General features: G+C 51.0%; 4 protein-coding genes across 4 annotated transcripts; 1 reads left to right on the top strand and 3 right to left on the bottom strand.

Annotated features, from left to right (window-relative positions):
• Positions 1-1,495: 1,495 nt before the first annotated feature.
• SMAC4_09299 (uncharacterized protein) lies at positions 1,496-3,591 on the bottom strand. Its single transcript, XM_003347767.2, has 3 exons — positions 2,960-3,591; positions 2,807-2,896; positions 1,496-2,745 (listed from the first exon to the last, which is right to left on the bottom strand). The coding sequence occupies exons 1-3, from the start codon at positions 3,468-3,470 to the stop codon at positions 1,649-1,651; spliced, it is 1,698 nt and encodes a 565-aa protein (XP_003347815.1). The 5' UTR covers positions 3,471-3,591; the 3' UTR covers positions 1,496-1,648.
• Positions 3,592-4,509: 918 nt separating this feature from the next.
• On the top strand, positions 4,510-5,277 carry SMAC4_09300 (uncharacterized protein; the record flags this gene model as incomplete). Its single annotated transcript, XM_003347768.2, has 1 exon — positions 4,510-5,277. Exon 1 carries the CDS (start codon positions 4,690-4,692, stop codon positions 5,275-5,277), a length of 588 nt encoding a protein of 195 aa, XP_003347816.1. The 5' UTR covers positions 4,510-4,689.
• A 7,226-nt stretch (positions 5,278-12,503) lies between these two features.
• On the bottom strand, positions 12,504-12,701 carry SMAC4_14030 (uncharacterized protein; the record flags this gene model as incomplete). Its single annotated transcript, XM_066091739.1, has 1 exon — positions 12,504-12,701. The coding sequence occupies one exon, from the start codon at positions 12,699-12,701 to the stop codon at positions 12,504-12,506; it is 198 nt and encodes a 65-aa protein (XP_065947606.1).
• Positions 12,702-18,417: 5,716 nt separating this feature from the next.
• On the bottom strand, positions 18,418-22,423 carry SMAC4_09192 (uncharacterized protein). Its single transcript, XM_066090912.1, has one exon. It carries the CDS (start codon positions 21,126-21,128, stop codon positions 18,978-18,980), a length of 2,151 nt encoding a protein of 716 aa, XP_065947605.1. The 5' UTR covers positions 21,129-22,423; the 3' UTR covers positions 18,418-18,977.
• Positions 22,424-23,479: the final 1,056 nt, after the last annotated feature.

Raw genomic sequence — 23,479 nt, 5'->3', positions numbered from 1 at the left:
GGAGATGCAAATGGAGATGCAAATGGAGGTGTAAATGGAGGTGTAAATGGCAATTGGAGATGTAAATGAGATGCAAATAGTGTTCGGGGCGGCAGGCAAGCTGCCACGGCCCTTCCGTGGTGGATTTTTTTGCACGGCTGCTAACAGGATGAAAGTTAACATGTTAGTGCTAACAGTTATTCACGTGGGCTTTGTGAGCAGAAACGTTCGTGCGATAATAATTGGTTAGTGCGCACGGGGCTCTATACGGGTCCCGCCCGCGAAAGGCACTAACGTACTAACCGCACGCGACCTGCTGACTTGTGCTGTAGATATACCGCTAGTTCTTACTCAACTGGGTTTTATCCCCCGGACTTTTTGGCTATTAATGTCTTTGGATGCCGACTCCGCAACGCTGTTAGCAGACCAAGCTTACTACCTGATTGGCCCGAACAGCAGGGGAATAAAACCCAGTTGAATGAGAATATGCGGTATAGAGAAACCACGAAGCGTTGACACTTCCGAACCGTTATTCTGCTGTCATTTGGCTATAGAACAACAGTTTGGGCAAGAACAAGCGTCTCAAAAAGTCAACTGCATAGCAGCTATTTGCTAAACTCCTACTTTCCTGGTACGGAAATGATCGGTAAATAAACGAGATAGAAGATAGAAAGAGAGTGCGGAAGAAAGCAAAAAGAATTGGTCGAGCTGCCTTACAAACGGACGGGAGGTACGTACCTTTTTGCCTGCCGGGAGAGAGCGTCTTATCTTATCGGCCACGCGTTCTCCCATGACCCCGCGCCAGGTCAGTTCGCTGTTGCCCAAACCAAAATCAACAACTCCCATACGACCTTGGCTCACGTCACTTGATGTCGCCATCGTCGCGTTCGTAGTGCTATATGGAAGAAAGGAACAATCGACTTGCCCGGGTCCATGAGCAAATTGAAGCTTCCATCACACCTTCTCCGTGGCCCTAGTATCGCATACAGCAGCCGCTCCGATGCCGGGAAGGTTCGCGAAATGGGGGTTTTTGCACCTGCCACTTTTTGTGTTGCGTCTTGGGAAGGAGTGTGCTCGAGGCCGGCTCTCTCGTGACTGCACCGGGTTGGAATCGGGACCGAGCCGAAGAGGGGGAATTGCGACATCGGTACAGCGGAGAGAACGACGAGGGTTCGGGCGGGGACCTGCTTCGCCGGTACCTACCTTTTGTGTGTGAGAACGGAAAGAACAGATGCCCGGAGTTTCTCATTGGCCTTGAGCTTCAAATTCGGGAAGATGGCAAGAACATCCAATACCCCTTCCAAGGTAGGAAAAGCACCACTGGAGCGCGATGATGCTGGAAAACTCTGCAGAGGAAGAATTTCCGGCCTCCCAACGAATCCTCTTGCATTCCCAACCCTTCCCGATCACAGCTAAGCCCGTCGTCACATCGCTCGTCAACTTGCACCTGACTCAAAACGCGAAACGGCAGAAGTAAGTGCATTCTTAATTTCATGATCATGACAGTGCTTAACAACGATAACAAGTGAACTAACAAGAAAAAGGAGATTGCAGGCAAACACAATTCGACATCCAACACAAACGAAAGTCCACAGCCAAATTCCATGCCCGTCTCTCGGCTCAAAACCTACCCAACGCTCCAATTACACCACACACTCGACCCGACATCCTACTCATCCGCCTCGATAATCAAAGGACGTTGTCGTCTGTCGATAACAGCCTTCAGGGACAAGCCGTTCGGAGAAGCAGCATTACTATCGGGAACGGGAGTCGTGTCCTGCGAGCTTCTGCTGATTGATGTCCGAGACCCAGACCGATCACTATTGCCAGCGATGGTGAGCCTTCCGAGGGGGGTTGCCACATCATCCGAGTCATCCACTGCGCCCGTCGTCGAGATGCTGTCCATCCCGTAAATAGCAGCCTGTGCTCCCAAGTGCGGGTTGCACGTCGAGCGTCCAGCTCCGATGTAACTGGTAGGAGTCGAGTTGGAATCGTGATTCTTCCTCTCAATCGCCCTATCATCAAGTGTCGTCTGGATCCTTTGCCTTATTGCGTCCAACATCTTGTTGTGGATACTCTGTCTTATCTTCTTTGCTTTCTCAACATTGACACCCTCGTCGTTGCAGATATCCGGTGCGCGCCACTCGTGGTAGATGTTCCCATGGCCGCCCCGGAATTCCACTCCGCTGGGATGACTGTCGATATACAGCTTGCACAGTCGACAAGTGGGCTTGCTGCAGCCAATGTATCGATCATAGTCTGCTCCACCAAAGAAGCGCAGTGTTGCGCCCTCGCGCTCTTCCTCAGTGAGGATTGAGTTGAGCAGCAACAATTCGGCATGCACGTACGGCCTGAACTTTCCCTTTTTGCCCGTCCCGCACTTCTTGACCATTTTGTCCATGACATCCCGCAGCTCTTCTGGGAGATTAGTCTTGTAGGTTTCACCGATCTTCATGTCCGGAGGAAAGCGGTCCAGGATACGATCAACCTTGCGGCGGACATTCGGGCAGCTAGATCGTGCACTGGATGGCACAGCCACAATCTCGAAATTTTCAAACAGCTCCTGGCGTCGACGCCGCATAGAAACGAGGACCTTGACGGCAATGGTATAGGAATGAAGACGGCCAAAGGCGTGTCGTAGCTCGCTCCAAGGCGTCTTGATACCGGGGTCCCTGTCGGCATGAGCCTTGTCGCGGATAAATCCTTCAAAGGAAGAGTTGTAGAGCTTGCTGATGGTGTCTAGGAGCTCCACCGCTTGGTTTATGACTAAAACATTGGTTAGTATTGTAGTTGTGGCAACAATTGCAGGTGAAGACTGAACACTTACAATCCTCCAGATTCAGTTTTTGCCCAGGTCCCAATGATGCGAATGCAGAAAGCCTCCCCAGAGTATCGATATCACGAGCGGCTTCTCGAGCTGGATAAGATGAGACGGCTGGTCAGGACAGATTTGCTGGAATTTGCCAGTGAGCACACGTACCTTTTGCATTATCCTCTTTTCCACAGACTCGAGCACAGAACTCCGTCACTCGGAATAAGTTCTTGGCGTATTGTTCGATGACAGGTCGATTGAACGCTAGGACGCTCTCGAGAACCGTTCCAACCACTCCACTCAATTTGTCGTCAGGGGTTCCGCCCAAGGTCCCAAGAATATTGGAAACATATGTCTTGACGTCTTCAAGCTCCCCGCTGCTCCGCTGGTTGGATGCAAACCGATATTGAGTCTGGCCGGGTTGAAGTACAGCGAATGCTGTAACAGTCCTGCCTCCCAGCTCGTTGTCGCAAATCTGCGCAAGCTTGTTGACAAAGCACCGAAAAGAGTCCCTCGAAGATCTTCCAACGTCAGACTCGAGGTCGGGTTCCTTGACGCTCTTTGCCTCGTACATTACTTCCTTCAGGCAGTAGAGAAGCAGAACGGCTTCGTAGAACCGCAGGCTGAGACCTGATTCCAGCGCGACGACATTGGAGGGGAGTTCATCGTCAGATGACATGTTGTCGATGATTGGGGAGAATAATGAACGAAAATATCGAGTAAGTGCAATGGTGATGAAGTGTTGAGGAATCTTGATGAGCTAATGATAGGAACAGGCCGACTTGAGGAGATGTGACTCATCTAAGTGGAAGAGACCGTTCTCCTCGGGGGCTTTTAAAGAATGAAAATCGTTTGCTCTCAAGACCTTGGGTTGAACTTCTTCATTCCTTCCAAGCGCAATGTCCCGGAGTCGCTCTTCATGAGGCCCACAGCATGGGCTGCGACCGGTTTCGTCGAGATTCGACGGCAATCTCATGTTCGTGAGGCCCACCGCCGCGGAACAGGACGAGCCAAGAGCATGCCTCCACGCACCATCGCACCCTGCGTGATGTGATTGACAGCAAACAACAAGGCTTTTGGCCCCTTGGATGTCGAAACAGGTCTATGCAAAGGTTAGAGGCCCTTTTGCTCAGTTCTTGCGCAACAGTGCGAGTCCAAGAAGCAGCCTCGGTTGTTCGGAGACCTGGGTCGAATGGAGGCAGACAGGTCTTGCATTGGAGGCATGCCATTATTTATCTACCTTTACGCCTCACCTCGACAATTGACAGCCTATCACGGTTTCAGTTGCCTCTCTTTGGGCCAATTGGAGGACGTTGGAGGAGAAGACTAGGTCACATCATTGGGCCAAGATCGGCCTACACTCTACCAGTCCTACCGCGCCAGTGGAAGCAAGAGCCCCATCACCGTCGTGGGCCTCGTAGGCCTCGTAGGCCTCTGGCAGATTTAGCCTTGTTGGCCATGTTGGCGATGTAGGCAAAACACTTTTCCTGTTTGGGAATCTGCGTTTGACGGTGGGCCTCGGTGCATTAACAGCAGGGCTTGGAGATCATGTCTCTATTGGAGGTTTCCAGCTTTGGGAAGCCATCATGAACCCAGTATTTGAACCATGAGAGCTGCTAAGCAGCGAAGCACAGTCTGGTCTGTTCCTCCTGGCTTCCAGGGCTCTTTATATCACCTTGTTAACTCACACCGACGGAACTCTGCGTGGCTCCAACTGCGTTGAGGTCACCGGCAACCGGGGACACGTCTTACCGTATTCAGCATCAGAAACCTCTTGTTTGTCGGGACCGGAGCGCCCATTTTCGTCTATCGATCGCTTCGATCCCGCCCTCGTACACACGTACACCACCCGCTCAGTCCGTGTCAGATCCAAGAGACGTTAACGACCCACTACTGTCATGTGCGACAACCATACCAGATCTGACCACGACTCTTCAGTTGCTGAGTGTGGTTATCATTTTGACCTCAATGCCTGGGATGATATTGTTGGCAACACCGGCGAGGCCTTCAGCTATTCCGACCCGGACAGCCCTTGGTCATCTTTCGCTCCAGACACTCCTCCTGGCGTTGGCATTGTGTCATCAGATATGCCACTGACTCCAAAAGGATCTCGCTTTGGAATCAGTGGAGACGACCCTGGGGAAAACGCACAATACAACTTTCCCATGCGCCACGATGAGGAGAGCCCGACTGTAGACCCAAGTCACTTGGATATGGGCCAGTATCAAGCCACGTACGATACTGGAGTCCGGGCTTCAGACTCCTATATCAATACACAGGCTTGCTCCTTTCCCCTTTTTTCTGAAGTCGGGCCTTCGGACCCCCCTCAGATCCCTCAAAGTTACTCGATTTACCCATTTGACCAACCCTTCCAAGCCTATCAGGCCTCTGATATCCCTTTGGCTAGAGAACAAGACTCCCACCAATACGGTTCGGCAGAAGTAGCAGGTGCTCACCCTCCACCCCGCTACGCTCCATCAGCATAGACGATGGACCCCGAGTCGGATGCGGTTGGAGACTTGGACCCGAGTCTAGAAATAGACTCAAGGTTTTTTTCAGACAGCATCGGAACGTTTTCATTACCTTCGGAGCCACCATATGTCACCTCTGGGCAAGATGGCTACACACACGGCCAAGAAGGCAGCATTTCTTACCAACATTCATTTCAACACCATTCTTCGGCCTTGCAACAGCAACAACCACCACTCTCTCTACCACTTCAACTTTCCCAGGACGTCGACTTCGAAGACTTTGACAGTATGCAGCAACCTAGCGACCACGAAGAATTAACCTTCGCCATTACCGCCACTGGCGAGTTCCAATGCACTACTTCCAAATGCAAGACTAAGCCTGTCTTTAAGCGGAAATGCGATCTAACGTGCGTCATTCTTCCTGTTCCGATACATCTGCCTGGCCTTCTTTTCCATCTCCTTCACTAGCTCTATTCTTAATCGCTGACATGGAATTCCTTACAGGAAGCACCAAAACAACCACAAACGACCCCGACAATGTCCCATGGTTGCTGAATGTGGCTACAAAGGCGGCGCAGAACTGAAAGACCTCCACCGTCATTTCTGGTCGTATCACTCGGGGTACGCTAGAGCAAATGAGATCCCAGAGGAGAAAACGAAGTGCGATTACCCGGGTTGCGACTACAAAGGGAGAAAGGACAATGTGCGGAGGCACAAGGAGACCGTCGGTCACAAGCGGGAGAAAACATGACCGCTGCGAACCTCTGTTGGGTTCCGGGTGATGGGAATTCCTTTTTACGAGTCATGATTTTGCCCTTCGATTTATTTCATCATCTTGCATTGTTTCTCTGTTTTCAAGGGCTTGTGTTTTGTTGACTGTGTGCCGAAAGGGGCACAGTTTGGGTGTTGCGTTAGAGGAGTACCGCTTTTCCCCAGTCTTTTCCTATCACTGAGTACGTACATTGCCATTTGTTGGAAAGTTAAAAACACCATACAAACCACACATGATATTGAAGCCGGAAGGAGTACAATGTTCATTGTTGTGTGTCCTTTGCTGTGTTCACCACTAGCTACCACGAGCATGTGGCCGGTGCGGTCCCAAACTACCGGCGCAACATCACATACTAGCATCCACGGGCCTCTTGCAGCAGCGTTACACCACACTTCCCAGTCCTTGGATCTCTCTCCTCCACTCCACCAATAACACATGAGAGTTTCGAAGTAAGCACGATGTTGTGCGGACAGTCTTGACTTGGGCCTCTTGCAGGATGGTGGGCCTCACGTTAGTAGTGCCAGCGGCGGAGGCCGGAAATCAAGTCTTGGGTGACGGCAGAGGAACGTCTTCTTTTTAAGCAAAGCTGTGATTTTGAGTGGCTCAGCGCATGAGTCTCGGGCTTGGGCAAACTACAGGATGGCTTTGGAGCTCCTTTGTCACGGTTGGACCGATTATTCGGTCAAAGCGTCCCCGGATTCTCGGCGAAGTGGAGACTTTGAGGCCGTCCAAGTGGGGCCGGCCCGGAGGTTGTGTAACCTCTTCCGGAGTGCCGGGGCCGGAGGACGTACAAGGACCCTGCTCAAGCCAGATCAATTCCACGGGCGCCGCAGTGGCCGGAGTACTGAAGCATCTCATGAAGATGGCAGCAATGAATGTGGTGCTTGACGGTATTGCCATCACGTATATGCACGCCGATCCCATAGCCTAGGGCAACATGGCGATTGTAACCGCGACCGTGGGTAACTGCCTTTTGCTTCCCCCCATCGTCATTGGGTCAATTAGGACTGCTTCCAACCTTTTCGCTACAATAATGGTCCACATATGGCAACATTGGACAGCAACTGCTTCACAAATCAGTGCTGTCAGGTCAAAGTCACCCGTGGTGAAGATGTTGCGAACTGCCGAAGGCAACTCGGCTCCGAAATGGGGCGGCAATGATAAGACGAGCAGCGCGGTGGATACCATGATTCCTGCCACTATGACCGGAGACAGCTCACGGGTAAAGATGGTGAGGATTCTCAATTCCTGCTGTTTACCAGTGTGATTGATGCGCGCCAGTCTTAACAGGAGTAAACCTCCCGAGACGCACCAAATATTTTGAGGTACGCATTAAATTTCTACCCAAATATCTTTACAATATGCTACATTAGATATTTGAATTCAGAAAACTGTTATTTGATAAACTAGGTATTTAGAAGTTACCCTATATTAATCTTTTGGAAGGAATGAACTTTTTGGTGATGAAAAATCCGAACGAAGTAACCACGGCAGCGCCAATTTAGTAACTTTTGTATCTTTCCAAATTTGAGTTTTGGAAATAAAATAAAATACGGTCCCCATAATGTTTAGGCCCAAGAAGTAGAAGGGATGGTTTTCATTTTCAAAATAAAGCGTTGGGCCGAATAATAATGTACTTGGATTGGGTGGATGCGTACCTTAAAGTTTTTGGTGCGTCTCGGGAGGTTAACTCCTTAACAGTGCAAATGGGAAGAAAACAGACTAATAAGAAAAGACGAAACTTATACCCTCAATTCCTGTTCGTGACGCATGCTTAAGCATGGTCAGCATGGAAGAAAGAAGAGTTACCATCAACAGGTCAGTCCACGCCAAAAGCGCAAACGTCATGCACAATGATGCGGTTAACGATTTTGACGATAGTGCCACCATGAGAGTCCATAAGCCCAAGGTCGCAAACATAAGCACATTGTCCATCAATGCAGTCAAGCGACGAGCTCTCTTTGAGAAGCCCCCGGGGAAAAATTGGCGAATGGTCAATGATACGGTATACGCGGTGTAAAGTAACGATGCCCAGGTAAAGGCTTGGATGGCAAGCCAGTATACTTCTGCTCCGGATTCTTGCCATTGGAAACCCAGGTTGAGTTACCAGAAAAGTCAAATTGAGATGGAGTGCCGACCGGGTTAGAGCTAAGCAGGCAGAAAATAGGACCAGTATTCGCACACCAAGAAAACCAGCACGTTCGCCGGCCGATGATGTGATGTCGTCGCGAGTCGCGATAAGCTTCTGGTTGAATATCCAACGATGCCCCAATACGAGGTACGTTATGGTGAGTGCTGATGCAAAAAATCGCGAGAAGGTCAGAGGCAACAGCGACCCAAGAACAGGGCTCATCCGGGGATTTCAATGCGTAGAGTTGTGCGGACGCCATCGCTTTTTGTTCGCCCGGTCGAAAAGACCTGGCCGAGAGGAATAACGCTGTTCGCCAGGGGGGAAGATGCATTTATTGGGCTCTTCTGTTGCGCCGATGAGAAAGGTACGTTCGTTATATTCCTTGTCAGCTAACTCTGTATAATCAGGTCCTCCCTCCGTTACTTGACCGCCCGCGTCGTTATCGGGGGTCGGTACTACACGGGGATGGCGCAGTCACCGGCCGGTTAAGTTGTACTGTGGCTCAATTCCCACAACTCGCGGCACAGCTAAAGCGGAAGTTGGTCGCTACAGTGGGCAGTCTGGCAGATATAAAGTACGCTTACTGACCGTTATGAATGCAGCACTATAATCCGTGCCTGGTTGGAGAGCTTTAGAATGTCCGGTTCGTTGGCCGGGACGAGCCTGGCGGAGAAACCGGACGAATTCCGAGTTACTCTGTGGGGGCCGTGTCACACTCTCTCCAAACACTGGGATTTGGGAGGCAGTCTCAATATCCGTAACCTATCCCGCTCTCCGAACGGAGTAGCGCCGGCTCCCTTTCCATCCTCAAGGTCGCCCATATCCTTACACATTTGCAGGCGACTTCCAAAACGGTTTGGGCAAGGCCCAGATAACGACCGTGTGCCCAACATGTCAATCAACATGGACGAGGGGTAGGCACTGCCATTTGGGTTGGCCTCCAACCCTGCCAATTTAAACATCTGGGTTCCCTCAGATAAACTTTCATCGTGCCCTGAGGATTGCCTCCAGAGAACACATGAGCTCAGGCTCAATCAAGTCATTATCATGAGGTTTCTTTACGGGCCATTCCTCATCCACAGAAAACCTTCTGAAAAGAAGAGTGATGACTCTGTTCCCGACCCTCGTCCATCATCAATGGGTTCCATTTCCCGTCGCTTTGGCAACTGGCGAGGTTCCTTGAAGCTGCTGTGTGCTGCTTCTTGGCTCATGCTGTTTGTGAACATTTCGGTTAGCGTTGCGTTGACCGTCATGTTCAGGCATCAAACAAGAGCAGAAGCTACACTGCGACTGTCGTCATGATGGACTCTACTTGCGATAAGGTTGGGTCCACGGATATGTGGATTCACTTGGCTATGAACGTATGTTCAGCCGTTCTTCTTGGAGGGACTGTAAGTATCCTTCGCCGGGTGACCTGACCTCTGGGTATCCCACTCGGTGCCCAAACCTCTCAGATGCCTTATATGTTTTGGTGTTTGGCCTCAAACTGACGCTTAGGGATAGAACTTTGCCATGCAAGCCTGGACCCCCCCAACTCGCGCCGACATCGATCGGGTTCACGAAGCTGGCGAGACCTATGATATTGGCATCCCTTCAATAAGAAACATATTCTTTATGAGTAAACCTACCCGCACCCCATGGAAACCTAGAGGCACCCCATGGATTTTAGATGAAGTGCATTTTGAACCACAGCAACAAGCCGAAAGCGAAGAAAAAAACATATATTCGTGTTTTCTAAATCGAAATCCAACTTAATAGACGCTGAATCCCAATCCCATATTACTATAGTAGGCCGGAACTTGCTAATTGCATTTACAGCGTCGGCTTTTGCAACTTACTCCGCAGATCACTATTGAATAGGTCCGGAACTAATAGAGACTTGGAATTGAAGAGATATTGGCCGGATTATTTACTTAAAGCCTTTTGGTCAAAGTCCTGAGTTGAGTAGGGTGGGAAAAATCGAAGTGTTTAAGCTTCATGGGGTGCTTCTAGGTTTTCATGGGGTGCGGGTAGGTTTACTCTTCTTTATCCGCCCCATACGGTTCATTACCATATATAGTCAGTAGTCCTATTGGCGGTATTACCTCTCCATTTGGTGTACAACTCAGCCATCTACCGGACTACTTCCAAATTAGACTGCGACGCTCTGATAGTTTCTGAGGATATGCTTAAAGCGCCCTTTGAGGTCCCGCTACAAGCCGACTATCAGAATCTGTGACAAGGGCAGTATTCTGGGCTTGGAACAGTAGTTCAATTCAGCTGATAAACTACTTTGGTCTCGAAGGCCTTGTTGATCCTTTCAACCTTCATGAGAAGGTTGGGCCTAAAGGCCTTCTTATACCAAAGAAGGTTGGTACGTACCGAGCCCAGTGTGCCAGGCATCGGCGCGAGTCTATCTAGTTCATCTGCCTACAAGTAGATCTTCTGAATGCCAGCCTTCGTCCAGTTGCCCGTCGGTAATTCCGGTCGGTGGTTTAATTGATGAAAGTCGCCGGCGGATCTCTGTGTGGCATTCTGTCGGTAATTCCGGTCGGCAGTTTGACTGATGAATGTCACCGGCAAATGTCCGTGTGACAGCCGTACCTGTTGGCCGAATAGTCTGGCCGAGGCAAGGCTGGCATTGTATGGCGAGGTTGGGTTGATGTCAAGCATTGAGGCTCTATTGAACTTCAAACCCAGGAGTGTAGGCAGATGTCCGTGTGACAGGTGTAGATCTTGGGGTCCCTGTCGTTCGGGGCGATCTTAGGGTTGGCGCTGTTTAGAAGGTATCCCGCTGGTATGCCCATGATGGGGTGTTGCTCGGCTGTTGTGGCTGCTGCTTGTTTTGCTCCGTTGGGGCGGCGGAGGGTGAGATCGGACAGAGGGGAGGATGGGGAAGGGAATGCCGATGAAGTTGAAGAGGAGGGAAACACGGATATTGCGGCTGGCCCTTTGTCGTGGGGGTGATCAAGCAGGTTGTTGAGAGACATGGAGTGGATGTTGAGGAAAAGATGGCTTGGATTTACAAGGGGGGAGGCGGAGAAGCCCGTGATCGGTGAGGTTTATGCGTAGCAAATCATTCGAGGCTATGATATGGATTACGAAAGATGGGATGGTGATGAGTATTGAGTCCAGCGAAGAGTGCCGATGGTGGCGGTGATCAAGAACGCAGGTTTGAATGGCTCCAGAAAGGAGATGTTGGAGGATGCCCGACCGCTATCAAGAACAGTTGCCAAGGCAAAGGTACGACAGGGAAAAAGAAAGGAGTAGCTGTCAGAGGAGAACGAAAGAAGAAGTCGTTTGAAGCAAAAAAAAAAACCCAAAAAAAAGAAGAGAAAAAAGAGAGGAGATGCGACAAAACCGTTTGTGCAACCTTCCACTAAGTCACGACGATGGCACTCTTCGGCTGGTCATATCCATTTCACTTCCCGTCTGGAACTGCCGCGTCCCGTCAACCGGCCACAGTGGTCCCGCAAAACGACTTATCTTTAGTCTGGCGCGATTCATATCCACAATCCCACGTTGATTCTCCAGTAGCAGGAACTGGAGTCGTTTGAACGAACAGCGGCGTTATGGCGGTCTCCACCCTCGGTGCCTGTAGACAGTGATCTGTGGTCATTGAGATCGACATTGGAGACTTGGAAGATTGTTATCTCATGGGCGCCCAACAGCTCAAACGAGTTCAGGACCCAATTCGGGAAAGACTACATACGCCCATCGTAGCACTGCCACGACGACATTGACCGGGCAAGAGTGGACCTTGACATTTAGTCCCCTAGGAACCCGGTCCAACCCACACGGCCGATCGCATCTTGAAGTCGGTGAAAGAGAAGCAGGACCAACGATCGCTGGAGGCAAAAGGTGAGTCCACGCGCGTTGGCAACGTGGCAATATATTGCACTTCTAGGTATATTTGGCATCCATGTCTGTCATCTCTCTTTCAGGGGATGGTGAGCAAGCTAGACGATATCGAACGATTCCAAGAGCAAAAGTCATGTGTTCAGCCGAGATATCTTACAGTGAGTGTCCTGAAGGCTTGAGGGACCAGTCCTTGACATGCTATGTACATGCTAATTAAGGTATTTGGGACTATGCCTTATCCATCATGCCTTCCGTTGTGGCGCTTCTGACCGGTCAAGTTGGCGCCACCTGCACCAAACGCCGAAGCAGGATATGGACCTCAAGCATTTCCGGAGCTGTTGCCACGGTATTCGATCACGCCCATGAGCTGACAACCACGTTCCCTTATTTTCCAGAGCGCTTTCCTTTTAGTTCCTCGTGGAGGAGCGCCGCAATGTCGGAAGAGGTTCTTTCTAGAATAGTGCCAGCGATCTGATATCGAGAAAGGACAAGTTTTAGCTACGGTAAGATAGCTCCGGGGGAGTTATATCTAAGGAAACAAGATGCAAATACGGGACGTACCTTGTCGACAAGAAGAGACTTGGCGTCAGCGAATCGGCACATATGAGGAAGGGACATGCGCTCCAATGCGCTAGAGATTTCTGGGGAGAGTTCACATCTCGCTGGGTCGTTGCATTTTCCCGTCGAGGGCGGCATTGTGGGGAGGTGGTCTTAGGAGTTCTGTTACTGGGAGCTGATGCTGTCAGTCACTCGAACATTTCGGGCCCTCGGTGGTAAGAAGTATGCTTGTACCAGCAGCAGCAATGAAACGAAGGCTTCGAGGAGCGGGAGATGGCCGTTAGGAGGATCGTTGCCGAATGAATAAGACCCCAACGTTCTGTGTGAGTCTTGATCACTGAGGCGCAGAACGGACGGACGGACTTCGAGCTTCTTTTATTCAGGAATGGTCGTAAGCGGCACGGTTAATTGAGTATCAATTCGGATGTCTCCATCGTCGTCTGGTCTCTGTTCCGAAGCAGCGTTTCCTGTCGGCAGGATGCTCCTTACCAGCGTGAGGTTGACGAATAGCTTGTAAATGTTGATTTGGAGTTCAAACAAAAGCACCCAAGCCTCAAGTACGATTGGTACCCGCTGGATGTTGAGACAGGCAAGGAATTTTCTGGATAGGTACGCTATTGGCCCCAACGCTGTTGCCCCGAAATCGAATTGCGTGGAAGAAGAAGAAAAGTGGAAAACAAACAGTGATCCGAGACAGAAGGGAAAAGAACACCGGCGAGCATCACTGGAATAATACCTGTTACTTCACCTACAACTTCTTCAACCCCAGCACCAGGGGGACAGCAGATTGGTGTCTGGTGTACATGCTTTTAAGACGCACAAGGTTTTTAAATGTGTTGCTCAAGAACTTGCTATATGGCCGCTGCTATATGTAACCTTCCACCACTGCTACATACGGCCATATCATTTTGAGACCTCCCCGTCTCTGCTGTCTCGCCCGCAAGAAAGGTGGAAGTACAGCCCAACACTGCAGTTACCGATACTCGGTGGCAAGAATCTTTAGCTAGACTAGGTACCTAGTGTAGAGGTACGTAATCTCAGGTAGGACCTGAATCAGACCCTTAAAGAGACGCACCCAAATTGAAAGGAAGTTAGGCTTTAGGTTCCGTCGCGTGTGTACCTACCTACATGTCTGGGATCCCAAGATGCGGTAAGGCGGGGAGATTGACTGGCAAGAAGACAATCCCCACCCCGTTGCCCAGAGGAAGGGGATCCCTAGGTTTAAACTCATTTTTCCGTGATCGGTCGGGCGGGTAACATGAAGACGACGATAGGGGAAGAAATGACTAAGAACCATCCATTGCTTACTTTTATTACGGTATGCCAGGCGAGTGGCAGGCAGGCAGGCAAGGAGTAGGGCTGTAGTAGTCCGTCCACACTACGTGGCTAGATAGGTATCTGTTTACATTGACCCGTTTGGAGATCCGTCCGGCCGGCTTTGATGGCGTCTTAAGGGCTGAATCTCACCCAAAATTTGTCCAGCGATCAGCAGACGGAACACAGAAGCACCAGGGATGAGAGTCCCTGAATGTGCAGATTCAAACGTGGATTAGCACGGAAACTGGCAGGAGATTGAGGCTATCCAGGAGGTGAATGGGAAGGACTGGGATCATTCGGGCTGGGAAAGAGAGCAACGCAATATACTGGCCAAACCACGCTAGGTCAGACGAAGCAGAGGTTGCGCAGTATTTAGGCTTATCTGGCCGGTATTTTTGGCAATTTGGTACCTACCTAGGAGACGAAGTGGTTCGAGAGTAATCCTACCCGCACCCACCCCCAACCCAGAGACTCTTGGATAAATTTCCAAAATCACTATTCCAGGCTGTCAGTCTTGGGAACCAATCATGAATTTACCCAAAAAGCATCCTACCCTCACTTGGCTCAGTCGAAACGCTCCCGGAATTTAGTTTGTTTCATGAGTCAACATCGGTGAAGGAAGATCCTGGTCTATGTCTAGAGGTTTTTTGATGCCTTTTGTGTCGTTGGACTGCGCTGGCAGTCTGTGGCTACCGTACCCAGGCCCGCAACCATCTGTACCCATTTTGACACCAAAACACCATCAACACACTCGGAGAAAAAGCAGCTTTTCCATCACCAAACACTCGTGTGAACTATTGATTTTGGTCTATGATGGGCCGGCCCATCTAATGGTACTAGTCTCCTTGTTGGGATTGCCATTCTAGTGGATATAGTGAGGTTGAAATTTCGGACCTCACCCAGGTTTCACCTGCCCCTGCCAGACAGTGAATGTCTCTGAGTCGCTGAAGCACAGTCTAAATGAACCAGTGATAGGGAATAATCCCTACCATACCCGTGCTCTGGCTCGCTGCATAGCATATCTATTGCGTCCGAACGGCTGGCTGGAAGCCAGACCCTTGCTCTTACAACATCTCTCTTTCTTTTCTAACAACCATGCCATTGCATCGTGGAGACACCCCCCGTATCAACCAGATCATGGATTTTTCATGTCCAAGATCCATTTTGAGCCAGACTCCTGTCATTCTACTGTACAAGAGTCCGTATGCGCTGACGAAAAAAGGGCCCTCTAACGACAAACAGCAACAGAACTGGAAGGACTTTATTAAATGAACCACCTTCTTTTAAGGGCATAACCAGCTGCTTTGACTAATACTTTACCCTACTATGCAATACACCATCCCCTTTGCGGGGTAATTGGCTTAGAACATCCAACTAGCTTGGTTCCTCCCTAGTTCGGACCGCTCCGAAAGACTCAATATCGAAGTGTATAAAATGCAACGAGAATTGAAAGAAAGCCAAACCCTTTAATTCCCATGGGGAGTCCAAGTATATTCCTCTACTGCCTTGTGGTGCTGTTTTGCTGACTGGTGAAGTGGGGTGTGCACACAGACTTTTGTCACATGGCTGTACAGTGGGTGTTACAAAAAAACACTCTGTTCCTTTTTTACGCTTTAAAAGGCCTAAACTCAACAGTTTCATATGCGGATAAATCACTCTTTTTATGATGATACGGCCATTGCTGAAACGCTTCAACTAGTTATTTACCGGGTATTACTCTTAAAGGGGGCTACGTTTTATTAAGGTACCTTATCAAGGGATCAAGAAATTGTGCCACAAACTCCAACCTCGATGCCAGGGCAACTCGGATTTCAATCCACCAAAGTGTGCTACAAGTCCACCATAACTTTTTCATCGATACAACCTACACATTGCATCTCGATTTCTCAACCACGAACAAAAAGCAAGAAGACGAAATATCTTTTCCTCAACAGCATCTCCATTTATCTATCCACACTCAAAGAGCATCAGCGATTCTTTTTTGTGAGGAGGTTGAGTTCTTGGAGTGGCCATGTCGAGTTTTGGCCTTTTCTGCGGCGAGAAAATCCGCGGGCCATTTATTTCCAGGTCGTGGCGGGACGGGACTGTGCATGCACACGGCAGCAATGCCCGTCTGGGGCCAGGGCGCAATCAAGTCCGCCAACCCCCTTATGGCACAGGCCATCCAGTACTCCAGCGTTCCAGCGCTTTCATGCTGTAATGCGTATGAAGCTATCGTCATCCTCGTCGTTACCGCTGTCATTGCCTTTTCCTAGATCACAATGTTTATTTTATTTGTAGTACCATAGACTATCCGCAAGATGAGAAGGGGGACGTGGCCTGTGGAGAACAGCAGGCGGTCAGTCGACTGAATTGATGACTCTGAACGAGTCCAAACAACCGGAATGGAACGTGGATTTGGTGATCCGGCCCGATCTGCTCATTCCCGCTCATTCTCCAATCAGGGAGCGGAAATTTCAGCTGTGCAACATCAATCGTATGCAGGGGACGGATGCTGTCTGTTTTGGCAGGGGCGCTGCGCATCTCAGTGTGATAAAGATGGCTTCTTCCCCTCCGCAGATCCCCATGGCTGAGCCCGTAATTTCTAACCTGCTTCTCCTCTTTCCTCCCAAACGTCATCCAAACTTTACCTACTTACCTACCTTACCTCCCTACCGTGAACTGAAGTCAAAACTCACAAACCTACCTTCTCGAACAGCGCCCTTTCGCTCCCGATATCTACTCTTGAGCAGTTGACCGAACGCTCCGGGGTTCCTTATCCGGAGACCTGACTGCGGCCATGCGTTGACCCACGTTGTCCCCTGTCCGCTCCGACTCCGAAGACCTCTTCTGCTTTTTGTGAGCGTCGCCATCCGATATTTTACTACGTGTGTAACGTCCACTCTTATCTATCCCACAATCACTGCACGGCGGGAACTAACTGATACGAGACAATTAATCTATAGTAGCCCCATGTACAACGAAAGCACACTCTCACGATCCAATTGTACCGACTCATAGCCTTGCCTGGCTTCTCTCCATGCACTCATCCCAAGCCTACCTGCACAACGACAAGGAACACGATAATACCGACAGACGATACAACGAACCAAAGAACAGCCACAAGAAGGACCGGGATAGGACGCCACAACAACAAAAATAAAAGCAAAGACAGCGACGTGAACCTGACGCAGGGACGAAAACGCGTTAAGCCTGGGACACAAGCATGATGAAGAAGAGAGCCACGGCCGTCCAGAACATCATGCTCAGCTGCGTGGTTGAGACACTCTAGCGGCTTCAACAATAAAAGCGGCATCCTGGAGTACGCCGGCGATCCCTTCTCTCACATGTTGTTGGACGAGCATCGTAATCTCGGTCTGTTGCTCGTTTTGAATTTGCGCAGTCCCAAAACCGAGTTCCTCAAGTACCTCGTTGAATTTGGGCTCCAAGGTGTTGACGGCTTCATCCTGTCTCTGTGGTGTCGTGGGCGTGTCAGATCATTCGGATCTCATCTTCAAAGGCCAGGGCTGGGATCCAACTCACATGTTTCTGAAATAGGCGCCCCTTTATCTCTTTCTGCAACTTGGAGAATCTGCTTGCGCTCATCACAGCGATTCCAAGCAGGGCCGAAAGCTCTGTTCGAATTTTCTTCAATCCTTTTCTCGCATGCCTGCCAAAATGCATTTTCTTGAAGACGAACTCCTCCTTCTGCGGCCATTCAGCGTTGGCTCCTTCACCAGTGGCGTGCCTTTCCCCGGGCTGGTGATGTGTTTTTGGAAATGGTGCGCTGGGTTGATGATCGTCGCGCTCAGGTTGGGGAGGTGCCATGCTGCCGAAACTGACTGACCGAGGCGTTGCCGATGGATCCCCCTGGGAGATTGAAGACTGCGATGAAGATGATACCGTCGCATATTCTCCTCGGGCCATATCCATGACATCGAATGGGCCACCAAAGACTGGAATGGTTTCATTCGGCCCATTAGGGTATTGCAGTTGCTGGCTTCCTGTGAACACCGGATTTTGGTTATACAGGACAGCGTTCAAGTTGGATGGAAGAGGACACTGAAATGGACTGGAGCTTCCCATATTGGGGTTGAATTGCTGTACAGCAGTGATAAACTGGCGCTCCGCCGAGTCTAGCGTACTGATGTTTCCCGCGGCTAGTCTGGTGACTGCATCAACCATTTCGACGTCGGCCGAGTCAGACATTTGGCCAGCTTTTATGGGCAATTGAGGGATGAAAAGGCGACCACGTCCTGGAAACGTGGAAGGGGCACAAAACACAACCTATGACAGAGTGGCAGTGGATGATATCGAGAGGGAAAAAGTTCGAGCTTCGGTCTGGACGACGATGACCTCAATATACTTAGTCGGGCCCCCTGTCCAGCTCAACTTTCCAGAAAGTTTCATAATGCAGGAACCCGCGATGCTGCAAGAGAACACACTAACAACTTGCCTTTTCCATGTGATGCTCAAATTTACCATGCCCGGCGCTGCGTAAATTCAGAATTCGTGCCATGAGCGTCAGAAGAGGGTTAGGCATCCAGTCATGAAAACACGGGGCGACATCACAACTCGCTTCCTTTGATACCAATGCGGTTTACCGCTCGGTAACGAGATTTTTTTTATCCGACCAAAAGTAGGTACAATGGGGCCACCGTACCCCTTGGCAATAACCTCTTCTTTCCTATTTGGGCACTGACACGCAACTGGCCTTCACCCCAGACTCGGAACAACAAAAAAAGACACGATGGAAGGCAGCCAGAACTCCTTTTACAATCGACAAATGTTGAAAAGATCATTCGGTGCACCGATATTTGCAGTACAGCCTGTTTGGACAACCGTATACTATATTTTCAAGAGGGATGCCGCGTCGAGGAGACTGAACTTCGAGCAGAGAGCTAGAATAAGGTGCTGTCATATCGGGCTTCTCAATTCCAATATAGGTGCTCAGCATGAAGAATCTGTGTGTACCTTAGGTATGCCCAGCAAACACGGCCAAATTAAACCAAATTGGCATCAATTAGAGTAGAGGTATCCAAGCAAAAAAGACTAGTATCCCGAACAGAACAGCGAAGAACAATAGAACACAGCCGTACTACCAAACCCACGACTACCTTACTTTTTCCCCTTCTTTTCCTTTTCCATCTTCCCCTTTTCCATCTTCCCCTTTTCCTCATCACCATCCCCATTACCATTACCATTAACACCCCCCCTCCCCGCCTTCACCAGCGCCCTCTTCTTCATCCACACCTCCCCAATTGGGTCCCCCTCCTCCTTGACACAAACCCACTCCCCAATCCCATGTTCCTTCCCCGCAAACTTCACCCCGCGTCCTCCTCCACCGATAATCAGATTGCCGGGTCTGTACGTCTCGTCCATCTGCATGCGCTTAATCACACTACCATGCACGCGTGCATTCTCAGGGATATCGCGCACCTCGCCGCACGGCAGAGGCCAGCGAATGGGTTTCCATGACCCATCCTCCGAAAGGTCGAGACGTCGGAAGGGCAGGTATTCCATCATTTTCCAGGCTAGGACCGACCCAAAACCGAGGCCGCAGTCGAAGGATAAAGAGTCGTGGATGCGCGCTGTGTGGCAGTGGGTGATCATGGCGTGGAAGGACCAGGGGGTGTGCAAGGGGCATGAAGCTTCGGAGGAGTCTGATGAAGAGGTGGAGGTGGAGGTGGAGGTGTTGTTGCTGGTTGTGGGGGACTTGAGGCCGTCTTCGATTGCTTGATGGTCCATGGTGGGGCTGCCGGTTGGACTTTCTTGCTGTGCGGTGGTGTCTTTGTCTTTGTCTTTGGGAGTTAATGACTTGTCGGCCTTGTTGGACTTGTTGTCCTTGTCTTTGGAGGAGAAGGAGTCGATTTTCCAGGAAGATTGCTGGAAGATTTTGGGAGTACTGGGACTGCGGACTGTGATGTTGGGGATGGTTGTATTGGGGTCGACTTGTTGGTTGCTGTTGCCGATGGCATTGCCGTTGCCGTTGCCGTGGGAGCAAGTGCAACCTGCTCCTGATTGTTTGGCCACTCTATTGCTGTTGGCCGCCGGTGATGCTCCCAGGTGCTCCGACTTCATCTTGTCGTTCTGAGCATTGGCTTCGGGAGCATGGTCGATGTCCATCTCGTCCATCAGATCAACACATCCCATGGCTTGGATCTTGTCGGGGTCGAAATGCAGACCGGCTCGCATGGCTTCGCGGACCATCCAGCATAAGGGGATGTGCGATGCAGGCTTTTGGCCTTCCTCAACACTCCATCCGCCACCAATGTCAGCATGACCGCCCGCGAACCAGACTTCATCGATGTCTTGCTCGTGCTCATCATCCGATTCTTCAAAGTCCTCACCGTCATCGTCAGTCTCGGGGTGAGGCCCCACAGAAACCTCGGAGTGGCCGTCATGAATGGGACCGTCACCCCTACCAGACACCCCCGACTGATTTGTCCTCCTCGACCGAACCGAGTGAGAGCGCGTCCGATACGGAGCGGGCTCCTGCTCAGGCACCACAAGCGTCGGTCTCCTGCCACGGCCGTCTTTCTTCCCACTGGCACCACCACCCTCAGCAGCACCAGCTCCAGCATGTGGATGACTCCTCCCGCGATACTTCAGGTTCTCCTGGAACTCATGCAGTTTCTCCCTCGCCGTATGGCGATCCTTGCACTTCCTGTGGGCGCTCTGGTAGATCAAGTCCTGCCGAAACTTTGCTCTCCTCTCATCAATACTGACCGCATGCCGCACCACCTTGGCCGACGTCCTCGCCGTATACGGAAACTTGCTCCGCTCCATCCACGCGCTCTCAAACTGCGGCACGCTATTAACCGTATCAAACAGACCCAAAAACCTGATCCTCCGCACGGGCCTGGAAAACGTCTCGCGGAAGCCCTTCAGAAACTCGTACATCTTCTTCTTCTTCGCCACGCCCTCGGGCGAGTCATCGGACCGACGCGCCTGCCAGTTAGAAAAGGCCTTCCATGCGAACCGAACCATTTCTTCGTTGCCGTGAGATAAAAGGCCGATGTAGTCGAGCATTTCGGCGAGGAAGCGCGCGACGTAGGCACCACGGGAAAAGCCGAAGATGTAGATCTCGTCGTTGGTGCGATAGAAGCGCATCAGGAACCGGTAGCCGCCTACGACGTGCTGGTCGAAGGAGGTGCCGATGGCGGAGTCTTTGGATTTTTGGTACCAGGAGCGCAGGCGGGCGACGGTGCTGGTGCGGGTGAGGCTGGTGGAGACGACGTAGGTGCCGATTCCGGCTTTGAGGGACATGGAGTGTTAGTTGTGGTTACCTATGCTGTTGTTGTTATCACGAAAACTCACGTTGGTAGTAGTGGTCTGGAGGTGAGTGTTAGCCATCACTTCCCCTTTCTCGGTCTCGACAGGTTACAGAACTCACACTGGTCATCGGCCGTCCTATCCAGCATCCTGTAAATCTTGAGGATGTTGCTGTCGGAATCATCGCCCTGGAATTTGTTGCCAGTTCCGTCAAAGCACAAGACAATCTTGCGCGGCCGGCGATGGCGGCCGGTCCTGAGATCTTGGGTGCCGTCCATGCCTCCTATCGGTGTCACAGGTCTCGATGGTAGATGTGTCGAAAAGTAATCTTCTGCGTGATGTTGGTTGTCAAACGGCGACGCCCGGTCCGTTGTTGTGTTGGGGCCAAGAGCTTGACCATTATGATGATGTGGCTCATATTCGCCAGGGAAGAGGTGGGACTTATCCATGGTGATTTCCTACCTCTGACACCGAGTCCTAGGATCTTCTTTGTGTGACAGAAGCACGCCTGAGCACGCTTGAGCACATACACACACATGCACAAGTGAAGTCTCTTCGAACTCGACAAAGTGTGTTCAGGTCTATCGGGACTCGGAAAGAGGGGAAGGGGAGGGGGGATAGGTTTCACAGCGTGAGGTGTATGTATGCGTTGATGGGAACGGGGAACAATTCCGCCTTATTCGATGCGGAACCCGGGCACTATTGGCGTCTACTACCATCCCACAACAGCCACCCACCTAATCCAGATCCAACCCGACTTGAGAGCAAGTCTTGTCTTGAATAGAAGTATAGGGGTACGTCCTACAAGTGGAAGGGAAGAGGGTGGTCGAACACGGTGAGTTCCGGTTCATATTGCATTATTGTATGTGACCCTTTTCTCTTTCGCCATCTTGTCTCATGTTGGAAGGTGTTCCTGGGGGAATACTGGGGACCCATGAGAGTCGGAGAATCTTGTGCTATGTCCCGGGACTATTTGAGGTGGATCAACTTTGCAATGCCAATCTTCCCCCGCCTGCCCAGGACCAGCCATTGTTCGTGGAGTGGGAGCACGATGACATCCTGACCGACATCCCAGAGGACGATCATTGGCAATGGAGATAATGGGCTGGATTGGGCGTCGATGGTGAAGCATGGGTTAGATTTCTCTCTCGCAGGCCGACTGCATCTATCCCCATTGCTTGTCCCCAATCATAGGCTCGACCGCGAATCGTCCGAGACACAATGACGAACATAGTCCCCGAGGGCCCTCCGGCTCTCGGCCCCCCGGAAAGTGGCCCTGATTGGTTTGTTGTGTATACGACGACTTCGTCGCGCAGAGCAGTGACAAATGATTTGGAGGCCGGCAGGTGAAGGAGGGTAGTGTGGAAAACTTTGGGCACCACGGCGACCTCGCCCAGGACAAAATTCCCCCAATCCCGTCGGCCGTGGCTATCTTCAGCTGGTTCCAGACATGCAAGGGATCCGAATTGGGACAGCGGAGTCCCGTCCGGCATACCGCCCGGCTACAGAGGGCCATTGAGGTTCAAGAAAGGGCGGTTGGAGCGGGTATCTTGGCTTCATAAGGGGTTTTGATGATTGGGCATGTTTCAGAGACGGCTGGATCAGAAAAAAAGCTGTGTCCTTGCCGTCCGTGGGTTGGTGGTTAACAAGACAAGATCGCCGGCCCGCTGCCCCTTATGTCACACACTATCACCAGGTGAGTTAGCGTTATGGGGGCGCTGAATCTTGGTGCTCCAGTCCCCGGATGAGGGTATTAACCAACTGGGGTTAAGCATCTTGCCACTAAGTTGGTAGCCACTCGGTAGTCAGGTCGTAGCCGCGAGATCAGAGACTGCAATGGCGATCCCCAGCGATTTCCCAGGGTCCAAAGGCGAAAAGGGTTCTGAAAGCCCAGGACAAGGGCTCCTGTCAGTTTTCTGTAAAGTGATTTAACAGAGCCGCCAAACAAAACCCCGAATTCAACCCCCCTGACTCTTTGTTTACGTACCTCGTGAATGTCTTTCCTCCTCTCCCCTGTCACTCACAGATGCTCGCTGCGGTAGCTCGGCCCCAGAAACCCTGAACCCCACTGATCGACATCATATGGATCTGCTGTACGACGTAGCACAGCTGAAAACTAAAGATGCACCATTGCCCGAGCTGCCCAATCCCAAGACTTCCTTTTCGTTTGCTCTGAGACACTGACCGACTTCATCACGACTCGAAGTGCTCGAAGTGTGAAAAACTGCAGACCAATCGAGCTTGAGAGCCCCTCACCGTTCTACCCCGGTCCTAGCATTTGAGGGACCTGAGATGTGACGTTTGGTTGAACCTCAATCCCGTCGTGCAGAGGGTTGTCTGGCTCC

This window comes from Sordaria macrospora, chromosome 6 (assembly GCF_033870435.1).
Source record: "Sordaria macrospora chromosome 6, complete sequence".
Classification (NCBI taxonomy): domain Eukaryota; kingdom Fungi; phylum Ascomycota; class Sordariomycetes; order Sordariales; family Sordariaceae; genus Sordaria; species Sordaria macrospora.
The sequence above is the reverse complement of the archived record's forward strand: the minus strand, read 5'-3'. Positions and strand labels throughout refer to the sequence as shown.